This window comes from Muscardinus avellanarius, assembly GCF_963383645.1.
Source record: "Muscardinus avellanarius genome assembly, chromosome: 6".
Classification (NCBI taxonomy): domain Eukaryota; kingdom Metazoa; phylum Chordata; class Mammalia; order Rodentia; family Gliridae; genus Muscardinus; species Muscardinus avellanarius.
The window spans coordinates 44,690,275-44,703,852 of NC_137791.1; the positions used below are offsets into that span (position 1 = coordinate 44,690,275).

General features: G+C 38.3%; 1 protein-coding gene across 1 annotated transcript in view; it reads left to right on the forward strand.

Moving 5' to 3' along the window:
- The window catches only part of PAPSS1 (3'-phosphoadenosine 5'-phosphosulfate synthase 1), a gene marked incomplete at both ends in the record, with an annotated part of 100,097 nt that overhangs the window by 45,102 nt on the left and 41,417 nt on the right, over nt 1-13,578 (forward strand). Inside the window, 3 exons of the mRNA XM_080696990.1 lie at nt 9,057-9,170; nt 10,934-11,045; nt 13,039-13,244. Of these exons, the coding sequence (XP_080553116.1) occupies nt 9,057-9,170; nt 10,934-11,045; nt 13,039-13,244 (432 nt within the window). The remainder of the gene's footprint in view (nt 1-9,056; nt 9,171-10,933; nt 11,046-13,038; nt 13,245-13,578) is intronic.

Genomic DNA, 13,578 nt, shown 5'->3' on the forward strand with positions numbered 1-13,578 from the left:
ATTTCAGATAAGTTTGATGTCTTTCTTTGTTTTACTCTGTAATTTTTCTCTTTTTCCCTGCCTGATTGAAGATTTTCCTTTTTTTTTCCCCTTTTGGTACTGGGCAGTGACCAGGGCATTCTCCCTCTGAACTATACCCCTATCCTATACCTATCCTATATATATATATGTGTGTGTGTGTGTGTGTGTGTGTGTGTGTGTGTGTGTGTGTATGTGTGTGTGTATGTGTGTATATGTGTGTGTGTATACATATACATATACACATACATACATATTGGGAAGACTTGACTTCAGATGTTTCTTCTGTGTCTGCTCATTCTTTTCTGTGTGGTACCAGGGATTGAACCCAGGGACATTCCACCCCTGAGCTGCCTTCCAGCCCTACTTTATTTTTATTTTGAAATGGGGTCTCCCTAGGTTGATGAGAATCGCACTAATTGCTAAGACTATTCTCAAACCGACCATCCTCATGTCTCAGCCTCCCAAGTACTGAGTGAGCATCACCATGCCCAGCTTTCTGTTAGTGCTTTAAAGATACTACTCCATGGTTCTTTTGTTCTTTTGCTTGTATTATTTCAGATAAGTTTGATGTCTTTCTTTGTTTTACTCTGTAATTTTTCTCTTTTTCCCTGCCTGATTGAAGATTTTCCTTTTTTTTTCCCCTTTTGGTACTGGGCAGTGACCAGGGCATTCTCCCTCTGAACTATACCCCTATCCTATACCTATCCTATATATATATATGTGTGTGTGTGTGTGTGTGTGTGTGTGTGTGTGTGTGTATGTGTGTGTGTATGTGTGTATATGTGTGTGTGTATACATATACATATACACATACATACATATACACACATATATACACATACATACATACATACATACATATATATTTATTTTGCAACAGAGTCTTGCTAAGTTGCTGAGGCTGGTCTTGAACATGATATTCTCCTGTCGTAGTCTCCCAAGTACTGGGACTACAGACCATCACACCCAGTAAGAGTTTTCTATTAATCCTTGGTTTTCAGTATCTAGATGTTTTGTTATTTTTGATAGTTTGTTCTTTTGTTTCTGTTTTTATTTTCATAGTTCTTTATTACCAGATTTTTTTCTCGCTTATACTGGGGATTGAATCCCTCCACCACTGAGCCAAATCCCCAGTCTCTTTTTACGTTTTATATTGAGACAGGGTCTCACTGGGGTGTCTGGGCTGGCCTGGTGGTGGTCTCCTTGTTTCAGCCTCTCCAGTCACTGGGATTATAGACATGTGCCACTGTGCTTTATTAGCTTTTGAAAACTCTTAGCCAATATCTTTTTCTTTTTCTTTTCTTTTCTTTTTTTTTTTTTTTTGTGGGTCTGGGGATGGAACCCAGGAGAATTCAACCTCTGAGCTACACCCTCTGCCCTATTTTTTATTCTTTTTATTTTGAAACAGGGTCTCACCAAATTGTGAAGGGCCTCGCTAAGTAGCTGAGGCTGTCTGTGAACCATCATCCTCTGGTCTCTGCCTCCCGAATGCTGGGATTACAAGCTTGTGTCACCATGCCTGGCTTGGCCAATATCTTTTTCTAATATGATTTTATATTAGTTGACACATAGTAATTGGACATATTTATAAGCTATGTGTGACATTTCAATACATGTATACAATGTACTGAATGATACATTGTATTGTGTATAATGATCAGTTTGGCCATTTTCTCTTTTAGTATTTCTTTTGTGCTATTCTGTTTTTCTGGGAGTTTAGATAAAGATATGTCAAACAGTAAACTATTATACAGTGTTTCAATGCTGTTTTTCATTCTTTTTCTGTTAATATTTACACTTAGGTAATTTTAGCACACTCACTTTTAAGCTTCCTGATTCTCCAATGTGTCCAGCCTGTTGAGATGCTCACAGAAGGACTGTTCACAGAAGGACTTTATATAGTGACAGTTGTTAACAGGAGTAGTCATCATTGGGCTCTTTTTTCTTCTGTAGTCTACATCTCTGTTGAAATCCTCTATCTATTCATGCATGTTGTCCATGTTTCTGCTAGACCATATTGATCATCATTATTTTAGCATGGTAATCATAGTTATTCTAACGTCCCGAACACCTGGGTTATTTCTGCATCAGGGTTGATTGTATTCTCATATGAAGTGGATGATGTTCTTACTTTTTCGGAGTATCTGGTAGTTTTTTACTGTGGTAGATGTTGTGTCTCTTTTCCTACTGTGCCCTTGGTGCAGTGGGTGTAGTCACTGCATCTGCCCTCAGCTGGCTGTGGATTCTGTGTTCTGTAGTTGCTCCTTTTGTCCCACAGGCTGCACTTTTCCCCAGTGGGGAGCTGTTCTCCCTGCTTTGTGGGGGCTGGTCTGGTCAAGGGTTTTCCTCAGTGTTCCTGCTCTAGATGTCAGCATCTCTTGTGTGTCTGTACTACAGAAGTGTCTCTCCCTGCTCTTGTTCCTCTCTCAGCAGTAATCTGCTATTGCTTATGACTTAGTGCCAGGATCAGGACAGGAAGAAGTGATAGTGGTTCTTGGTCTCCTGGTCCAGCTTCAGTCATCTCCTCTGCGTGCTGAGTCTTGAGGCACATTTTTTTTTCTTTCTTCAGTTTCTTCCCCATCATAGCTTGGCAGATAACCTCTGCTTTGAACATGGAGGTTTTGAGGATGTGTTTCATCTCTGTCTGCCTGGTTCTGTGCAGGATTCTAGGCCTAAGAGGGGTTGCTATCTCCTCTCAGCAGACCATATTTACTTCCCCACTCCCCTAGAAACAGTGGACCTGGGAGGGCTTCCTGCCTCCAACCTTCAGTGTAAGGTTTTGTGGGTATGAGGAAAGGGTCTGGAGATTGGGCAGAGCTTGTGTCTGTGCACCACAGAGGAGGATTATTTGAGTTTCCAGACCAGTTTCTGACCTTTCTTTTGGGTACCCAAAAGGTCTGCTTGTGAGTGAGTGCACAAACCTTGTGCCTGGGGCTCCCATTTATACTCACCTGTCATAATACTTTGTAAGAGATTTTAAAATACTTCAGCTATGTTCTTACCTTCCCAGTGCTGAGAAATAGTTCATTTCTTGTCTTTTCTTAGCAACACTTGTCATCCATGGGAAGTAGCTTGTTTCCTTGCTTTAGGACTTCGTCTCTGTGCCAGGCTTAAAGAAGTTTATGATTCTATAGGCTAGTTGGCCTTTTCAGTTGTTGGGTGATGTTCTCCTATGGAACCTACATAACTCATTTTCAGCAAATTTTTGCTCTTTACTTTTACTTTAGTGGTGTTTATGTTAGTCAGGTTTGCATTACTATAATAAAAAAAACCTGAGATAGTCAACTTAAAAAAAGGAATGGTTTATTTTGACTGACAAGTTTCAGTCCATGGTCAGTTGGCCCTGTTTCTTCGGGCCTCTTGTGAGGCAGCACATGATCGTGGGAGTATGTGGCAGAAGAAACTGCTCAGCTCATGTTGGTTAGGAAAAGAGGCAAGAGGAGGCTGGCATCCCAGTATCTTCTTCAGGGGCTTGACCACAGTGAATAAGCTTCCTTCCGCTGGGCTCTATATCCTAAAGGTTCCACGACTCCTGGTGCCACGATGGGGCCAGGGAGCACACCTCCAACATGGGCCTTTGGGGTGGGAGGGCATTCAGTATCTCAACTATAGCAGTGTTGTTGATAGTATAAAATCTTTTTTTAGACACGGTTGTTAATTTTGTGTCATTTTTAATGAAAATGTTTTCAGTATTTTTTCCTTTTACTTTGTAGCTTTATATAATTTGTGTACATTGAACTTTTTTATTCAGATTTGTTATATCAAGGTTAGAAAGCTATATGTAGTTTAATTAGCTTGGGGATTTTTATATCTAATTAATAATTTTAAGTATTTACATTCTTAAGCATTTTATATTTAAGAAATAAGTACCATTTTATATATAATTTTATTGGGCTCTTGAATCTCAGGCTGGTTTTTCTTTATGACTACAGTTCAGATATTTGTAAGGGATTATTAAACTTCCTTAATGTTTGATGAATACTTCAAATATTTTTCTTCCTTCATTTTTTCTTTTAGTTCCTAATCATTTCTTTGGGGCCCTACTTAGAGTAGCATCCTTTGCATTCGGAGCTTTACCTACATACAGGCTTTTATTTTTTTTTCAAAGGAAGAAGATTTTTTAAGAAAAATATTTTGAGAAAGCTTTGCAATTCCTCTGTATGTTTAAAAATAACAGTTCCCCTACACCCTTCACTCAACTTCCTCTTATGATGATTTTTCCACTAATGGCCTTTCCTGTTTCAGAATTCAGTCCAGGATCTCACATTGTATTCAGAATTAAATTGGGTTTTAACGACATTTCTGTAAAATGATGATACAGACTTGTATCTATAAGCATAGCCCTTTGCATCGTTTTTTATCCTAATGCCTAAAAACTGAGGGCACTATATTATTTTTGTTACTGTTCTGTCAGTTCTGCGTGCCTTTTAGTCTGTCACATTATTTGCAGAGTCATCTTCCTAAAGTGAATTGTGAACATTTCCTGTTTTCACTCTAAAATATTTATTCCCATTGTTCTTAACTCTATAGAATTAAGGCGATTTATATTCTGGGTTCTTCATACTTTGCATACTTTGTAATCTATATTGACTTTTTTTTATTTGACCCCGCTGTAGTTTTTTCTCTCTCTGTATATCTGTCTTTGTCTTTCCATTACTTAGCTTATCTCTATAGTCCTAATTGTTTGCTTCTGGTTAATGATTATACAAATTGCTTTTCCTTTTATACAGAAATTAATTTAGATTATGCTTGCTAGACAATGTAATAATTGGACAGTTGCATTCAATACTTATTATAAGGTACGTATATGTATATGCAGGGCTTTGTGGGTTTTTTTTTTTTTTTTTTTTTGTCGTGGTAGTACTGGGGATTGAACCTACAGGTATTTTACTTCTGAGCCAAATCTCAATCCTATTTATTTTTATTTGAGGTTGCTGAGGGCTTCTCCCTCTCCCCCGGTCAAGCCAACCAATTAAAAAATTTCTGATATCACCTGAGTGTCTATTAATTTACTTCTGACTCTTCCTCTCTGCAGTTAGATGAGACACAGGTTAAGGGCTCAGTCCCCTAAGACTGCTTCTGTTTCAGATGCTAGCCATGAATGAGGTGCCGGGCCACATCCTTTTCTGCTGACTATAGATCCAGGCTTTCCCCCTCCCACCAGCTTTGGAAATTTGTTAGAATGACTTATGGAGCTTGGGAAAATGCTTCATTTACTATTGCTGGTTTATTATAAATTTAGGAACAGCTAAATGGAAGAGAGGCACAGAGCAGGTAGGGAGGGGAGCAGCATTTCCACGCTCTGTCCAGGTCTGCTGCCTTCCCAGTACCTCTGCCTGTTCAGCAGCCCAGAGCTCTTCCAACACCTTCATTGTATGGGTGTTTTTTTTTTTCTTCTTAAATGGAAGTTTTATGTAGCATGAATAAGTAAATCATTGGCTACTGAACTCAATCTCTGACCCCTTTCTACTCCCCAGTGGTGGGGGTGGGTAAGACCGAAAGTTCCAACCTTCTGATCAAGGCTTGGTCTTCCTGGAAATCAGTCTCCACCCTCAGTCTGTCTAGGAGACTTCAACCAAGAGTCATCTTAGCATACCAAGTAAAAAATTTACAAGATTCTAAGGGTTTTAGGAGCTCTGTGTCCAATACTGGGGACAAAGACCAAATATATTTGCATTTCCCACTGCATCATGACCCTTATTTGAGAGAGCGGAGTATGATCTGGGACTTCCCAGGAATGAATGTGTTTGGGAAGTGTCTCCAGGGGAATAATATTGATTAGTGGAATTTTCTTTATGTGATGCTCAGCATTACTTTAGAGAGAGACTCTTCTGTGATGAATCCACCTGGAATTCTTTGTTTAGTGTTCATTAGTAAGATAAATTATTTTTTTGTCCAAGAAAAACATGTTTTTAGTATGTTGTCCATTGGGTGTTTGGAATTATGAGTACTTAGTACCACAAGTATTTTAGAATAATGTTATGGACCCTTCATTGCCTTTTTTTTTTTAGTCTGGCTTTTAATGTAATTGGGATAGGTAATGTAGTCATTCATATAAAGAATGCATTTTTTGGTGTTTGGTCAGAGTATTTTTTATTTTGATAACCTACTTCATTTGACATCTATTTACTCAAGAATATAGAAGATGCAGTAATGGGGACTTCTAGTTTAATTTTTTTCCTAAGCCTTGAGTGGTCACTAGATGGCCTGCTAGTATTGTACTTTAGCTTGGCTTGTTATGACATAAGGAAGTAGGCTTCTTGCTGCTGGTTTTAATCTGAAGTGATATTTTAAATACTGTTTTTAAATCTACCAGGCACTATAGATTTACTAGTGCTATAAATTATTTAAAGGTTTGTCTTTTTACAAAATGATGGTTTAGTGCTCTAAATGGATTTTATACTGCACATAAAAACCAGACTTTGCAGCTCAGTTTTAAGTGTTGCCAGAATGTCCTTTGGTGTTCATGCTTTGGATGCATGTAGTTTAGATAATAGAAATTTAACAGTTACATAAAAATATGAATGAGCCTTAGTGTTCAAGTCTGTGGAGCAGATTTGGCTCCAGAAGAAAAGTGCAGAAAAAATTTAAGGAAAAACTTAAAAATGGAATTACTTTGTTTATTAACATATTTGGTCTTCTTTAGGAAGGTTAGAATGAGAAGGCAGGAACTACTATTTTATTGTAGTGAGTTTTGTTTGTCCTGTCTACCAGTGATCAAGTAAAAACAAACAATTGTTTGTCCAAACAAGGAAACAGATATAGCATATCATAAATTTTAGTTGTGTTTACCCAGTCAAACAAACAAAAAGATTTGGATACCTATGTTACATTTTAAAATTAAATGTATATACATATATGTATGTATATATATTTTTTACCTCTGAAGCACACCCCAACTCTATTTTTTATTCTTTATTTTGAAACGGTCTCACTAAATTGTGGAGGGCCTCTCTAAGTAGCTGAGGCTGGCCACAAACTTGTGATCCTCCTGTCTCAGCCTCCCAAGTAATGAGATTTACAAGCATGCATCACCACACCCGGCTTTAAATTGATATTTAACCTTCATAATATTTAAGTATTTCTAGACTTGCAGGTTGGAGAATTTACCCAGCATTCTGTAAAGAACTTGTATGCGTCCGGCATTTTGGGGGGCTTTACCTATTCAAGAAATTAATCGAACATGCAGGATGTGTGCAGTTTACTTAATGCATGTCAGATTGTCCCTCCAGAAGAAGTTGATTCTAAAATTTTTTTACTTGATAAAGTATAATAGTCTTCACATAGACTTCTGTAACTACCATTTGCTCTGAAACGTGCCTATGGGTGGAAAATAGTTGAATGAGAAGAAGATAGAAAAAATGCCCCATGACAAACGTGTATAGAGAGATAGGGTGATTTTTCTCATTTTCTGATACTCTGTACTGCTTTTTTATAATCTAAAATAAATATATTAAAAATAATATGGAGAATCCTCAGAAGAATGGGAACAAATCTACCATTTGATTGAGTAATACCACTTCTGGGAATCTACCCGCAAGGAAGGAAACCAAACTAATGCATGCATATCTATCTTCATAGCTGCACAATTCACCATAGCCAAACTATGGAACCAGCCAAGATGTCCATCAACAGATGAATGGATTACAAAACTGTGGGATATGTACACAATGGAATTTTACTCAGCCATTAAAAAAAACAGTTGCAGCATTTACAGGGAAATGGATGGAACTGGAGGACATTATGCTAAGTGAGATTAGTCAGTCACAAAAAGTAAGGAATCAGATGCTTTCCCTAATATGTGAAAGCTAGGGTGAAAGGGGTCATAGGAGGAACTCCAGGTGAAAAAGGAGATCCTATAGAGGAGCAAATAAGGCAACCTAACTGTGGGGATGGGAGGAGAGGAGAAGGAAGCTCTTTAAAGTACACGATGTACTAATTCATATCATAGTCAACCACTAAGCCAAGCATGAAAGGGAGGGATGGGGAGGGAGTGGGGTGGGGTCTGGGTGGGGGCTCGCTGGGAGATGTGTGCATTTATGTCTACACAAGTTTTTTTGCTTCATCATGGTGTATAAATACAGTGCACCAATAAAAATTAAAATTTTTTTTCTGTTAAATAATTTCTGAAGTTGGAAGGCACAGAATGAGTAACTCAAAATTATTTCTCTTGTTCGAATTAGTTAAGAATTTTTCTTTTTCTTTTTTTTTTTTTGTGCTACTGGGGATGGAACCCTTCTACCTCTGGGCTACACTCCCAGACCTATTTTGTATTTTTATTTGGAAACAGGGTCTCTTAAGCCAGCGCGGCTGGCTTCAAACCTGTGCGATCCTCCTGTCTCTGCCTCCAAGTGCGGAGAATACAAGCTTGCGCTATGATGCCCGGCCATAGTTTTGGTTCTTATGTTTAAGTCTTCAGTCTGTTTTGAGTTGATTTTTATGTATGATGAGAGATAATGATCTAGTTCCATTCTTCTGCATTTGAGTACTCAGTTTTATCAACACTATTTATTGAAGGTACTATACTTTTTCCAGTGTGTCAAAAATCAGATAGCTTTGGAGGCTGAGATAGGAGGATCACAGGTTCGTGGACAGCCTCAGCAACTTAGTAAAACTTTAGTGCCACTAGGATACAGGTGCATATACAGAATGGGATAAAATGGTTGTGTTTCAAGTGATTTTGGTTGTTTTCAATTGTTTTTGTCTTATCATATTTGAGTTCATCTCTTATTTGAAGTTGTTTGCTTTTGACACGTAGTATATTCTAGGAATTTATTCTTTCCAACTAGATAATAGGACCTGCTTGATTATATGAGATGTTATCTGAGAGAAGATCAGCTAAGCTTAGGAAAACTGATTGGGGGAAAATACATTAAATCCTTTTGTTATAATATATTTTATTAATCACAACATAAGCAATTCCTCATGCTGTTAATTCTTTTAAGAGTTTGAAGTGTTGATTTTCTTCACTAAGATACCATTTGTAAAACTCTAGATTGTTGAATCCTTTAACTATGTCTTCTGTTGTTACCTAGGATATTGTACCTGTGGATGCCTCGTATGAAGTAAAAGAACTGTATGTACCAGAAAATAAACTTCACTTGGCAAAGACAGATGCAGAAACATTACCAGCACTGAAAATTAATAAAGTAAGTTCTAAGCTGATGCTTTCTTTTCTTTTTTCTTGACAGAGAGAATGGAACCCAGGGGCATTCTGTCTATGAGCTATTACCCCCAGTCCTTTTAAAAATTCTTTATTTTTAATTAATTATTTATTTGCAGAACTGTAGATAGAACGCAGGGACATTCTACCTCTGAGCTACACTCCCTGCCCTATTTTTTATTCTTTATTTTGAAACAGGGTTTCACTGAGTTGCAAAGGCTCTCACTAATTAAGTAGCTGAGGCTGTCTGTGAACTGCGATCCTCCTGCCTCAGCCTCCCCAATGTTGGAATTATAAGAGAGCACCACCACGCCTGGCTTTCTTTTTAGTTTGAAGCTGTGATCTTACTAAGTTGCATAGACTGGCCTCAAACCTGCAATCTGCTTGGCTCAGCCTCCCTGGTCCTGAGATTACAGATGTGTACCACTGTACTTGGTCTGTGTTGTGTTTCAAACCAAGTGTTTTCTGCACAGTTGTTAGTTTGGTGATGTGTGATTTAGACCAGTGCGATCCTCCTATCTCCTCCTATCTCCCAAGCGCGGGGATTACAAGCCTGCGCCACCATGCCTGGCTCCAGCAGTTATCTTTGATATATATTTTGGTGGTACTGGCGTTCCTGGAAGCCCTTCTACCTTTGGGCTATACTCTTGTCTTCGCCTCCCAAGCATGGGGATTACAAGCATGCGCCACTATGCCTGGCCTGAGAACTGGATTTTAATAGTCACTATCAAAGGTGTAGGAAAATTAATTAGATAAAGACTTGAAAGTACAAAGGTAAAATTTCTCCAAGTACACTTTCTCCTGGGATGTCCTTACTGTTGTTGGAAGGTGTAGTGGAACACAGTGGCCAGAAGGCCTTGGGAAGAAAAAGGAGGCTTCATTCTTTTGCACTCCACCTGCCAGTGCTGCTGCTTTTTCCATTTGAGGTCCACTGCTTTATATCTAGTTTAAAAAGGAAAATGTCTGGCTTTTAGTGACGTATACAGTTCACAAATTCTTTAATGTTCTGATGGAATACTCTGGAAATCTGAAAGTTCAAGAAGTAATAGTCTTTGTAAAATGAAGGATTCTCTAATAGGAATGAGGGGATTTTTTGGTAAACATTTTTATTTAAAATTACTTTGGGTTTAAGACCATAGTTATTGAAGTGTAGTTTTTACACTTTGATTTCACATTTTCTGGGGACATGATAGAAGTAAAACAACTGACTGAATAAGAAACTCTGAATGTGAAACAGCATTCTTTAATAAGCCTTTCAGAGTGTCTAATACACATTAAAGTTTGAGAGCTAAGCTGGGCGTGGTGGCGCACGCTTGTAATTCCAGCATTTGGGAGGTTGAGATAGGAGGATCATGGTTCGTGGACAGCCTCAGCTACTTAGTAAGGAAGGCCCTCTGCAACTCAGTGAGACCCTATTTTAAAATAAAGAATATAAAAAAATAATTGGGCAGGGGGTGTAGCTTGGAGGTTGAATGCCTCTGGGTTCCATCCCCAGACCTGCAAAAAAAAAAAAGTTTGAGAGCTGCTGGTTTAGGGTGAGCTGTCCTAGTTAGAAATACTTGGAGGTCCAATGTTATTTAAATTTATTAGGAGAAATGAATATTTTGCTAGTGTTTTTATTTGTTAGATTTGTGTAATCTATAACCATCTTTAGAATGTTTGTTTTAAAATTAAACTCCTAATGGCCTTTACTGCTTGTGCTCATAAATACATGAAACAGAAATTTTTGCTTTCTTGCCGATTGGCTAGGTGGATATGCAGTGGGTGCAGGTGCTGGCTGAAGGGTGGGCGACCCCACTGAATGGCTTCATGAGAGAGAGGGAGTACTTGCAGTGCCTTCATTTTGATTGTCTTCTGGATGGTAAGATATTTTGCCTTTTCAAAATTACATTGTGTATGAAAGAAAAATTACACAGTTTCAGGCATCTGTCACTGTTTATAAAAAATAGTGGTAACATCCTAACTCATAAAGTCCAAGTTTTTAGCTCTGCTGATATTTTAACAAATTTGACACAAATGCATTAAAATAAGTTGAAAAGCTGTAATCAGGAGCATAAGTATATTATTATATTAGTTTGTATTATAACTATTATGCCAATAAGATTAGTATAATAAGTAATAATTATCATACTGATAATATAATCATATAATTGCTATAATTATTATATGATTATATACTACATAGTATTTAAGTTTTTATGGAGTTCCACACTTGGAAGATGGGACAGAATGGACTAATGGAGGCAGCATTTTAAGATTGCTGTATTGGTACTGAACACTTGTAAACCATGAGATTTTACTGAAACTTTTTCTTTTCCTGCTTGTGACTTACTATGGAGGAAGAGGGTGAACCTAGAAATTAAGGCCAGAATGAGTTGTAAAAGTAGATACAGTTTCCCTGAACCACATTAGCCCAATTGCTGTGGAAAGCTTCTCCAGGAACAGTGTACACAGACCCCAAATTTTGCTAAGCTGAAACCCATGGTTGAGCCTTCCAAAGAGTCCAAATTAGGAAATTCTGACATAGATGTCTGAACACATGGTTCTTCCTATTTTTTTTTTTTTTTTTTTTTTGGTGGTATTGGAGTTCCTGGAAACCCTTCTACCTCCAGGCTACACTCCCAGACCTATTTTTATACTTTTTTATTTGGAAATAGGATCTCTTAAACCAGCATGGCTGGCTTTGAACCTGCGTGATCCTCCTGTCTTCGCCTTCCAAGGGTGGGTATTACAAGTGTGCGCCACCATGCCCGGCTGGTTCTTCCTATTTTTAAAAAACATTTTAAAGATTGCCAAAGTATGTTATCAGTTAATCTTTCCATCTTTGAACTTTATGGTGTATACTGTTAATTGGTATACTTGAGTATACATTAAAGAAAAAATTTATTTATTTATTTATTTATTGATTGATTGATTTTTGCAGTACTAGGGATAGAACCCAGGGACATTCTACCTCTAAGTTACACCCCCAGCCCTATTTTTTATTCTTCATTTTGAAACAGGGTCTCACTGAGTTGCAAAGAGCCTCACTAAGTAGCTGAGGCTGTCCATGAACCACGATCCTACATTTTCCTGTCTCACCCTCCCAAATGCTGGGATTATAAGTGTGTGCCACCATGCCCAGCTAAAGAAAACATTTTTGAATGCCACCGAACACTATTAAATTCTTACCAACTTCTTCTACAGTAGGACTCCTTTTATCTTTGGAGTAAGATACACATAGAAGTTTTCATCATTCTCCTTAATATACTTTATCACAAAAACATAAGGATTAAATATTGCATTTTTATTTTCTTTCTAAGAATTAGTGGTGGTCTTTATGGACTGGGTGCTTCTCATGACTATCTTGGGCTTAGTGCAAATTAATTTGCCATTTTACACTGTATCTAGTGGCGGTAATTTTAAAAGTAATCCAGCAGTTTTCTTTCTTTCTTCTTTTTTTTTTTTTGTGGTACTGGGGTTCCTGGAAGCCCTTCTACCTCTGGGCTATACTCCCAGACCTATTTTTATATTTTTATTTGGAAACAGGGTCTCTTAAGCCAGTGAGACTGGCTTTGAACCTGCGCGATCCTCCTGTCCCTGCCTCCCAAGTGTGGGGATTACAAGCGTGTGCCACCACACCTGGCTAATTTTTTACTAATTTTTAAAATTTCTGGCATTATTGCTTGCTCTCCTTGAACTTGTAGTTTGCTTCCTCTCCTGGTTTTCTGTGCCGAGTACCAAGTAAGTCCTGTGGCCGGACCCATGACACTTTCCTAATTTGAAGAGTGTGCACTGAAGTGGAAGGCGATGGGCGGGGCCCGAGTAACCCACAGTAACCCATGCTGTGCTCTTCCTTCCTTTGTGCCCTGCAGGGGGTGTCATTAACTTGTCAGTGCCTATAGTTCTGACAGCTACTCATGAAGACAAAGAGAGGCTGGATGGCTGTACTGCCTTTGCCCTGGTCTATGAGGGCCGCCGTGTGGCTATTCTTCGCAATCCAGAGTTTTTTGAGCACAGGAAAGAGGAGCGCTGTGCCAGACAGTGGGGAACAACGTGCAAGAACCATCCCTACATCAAGGTCCTGAGTCCATCTTGCTGCATTTTATCTGGATTTGCTGATAACATTTGTGCTGAAATGTGTATCTTATGTGTGTATCGAGTGCTCCATTGGAATTTGTGGATATTTTGGTGTAATGAACATGTGATCTTGTCAGTTTGGTCCAGATAAATGTTTATTTAACAAATATTTTTAATTTTTTGGTGCTGGGGATTGAACCTAGGGCCTCCTACATGCTAAAAGCACATGTTCTACCACACAACAAATTTAAAAGAAAAAAGCCAGACACCAACAATGTGCTGGTGCTTGGAATATAGGGCTGGGAACACACTGGCTACTGAATTTTTACTCGTGG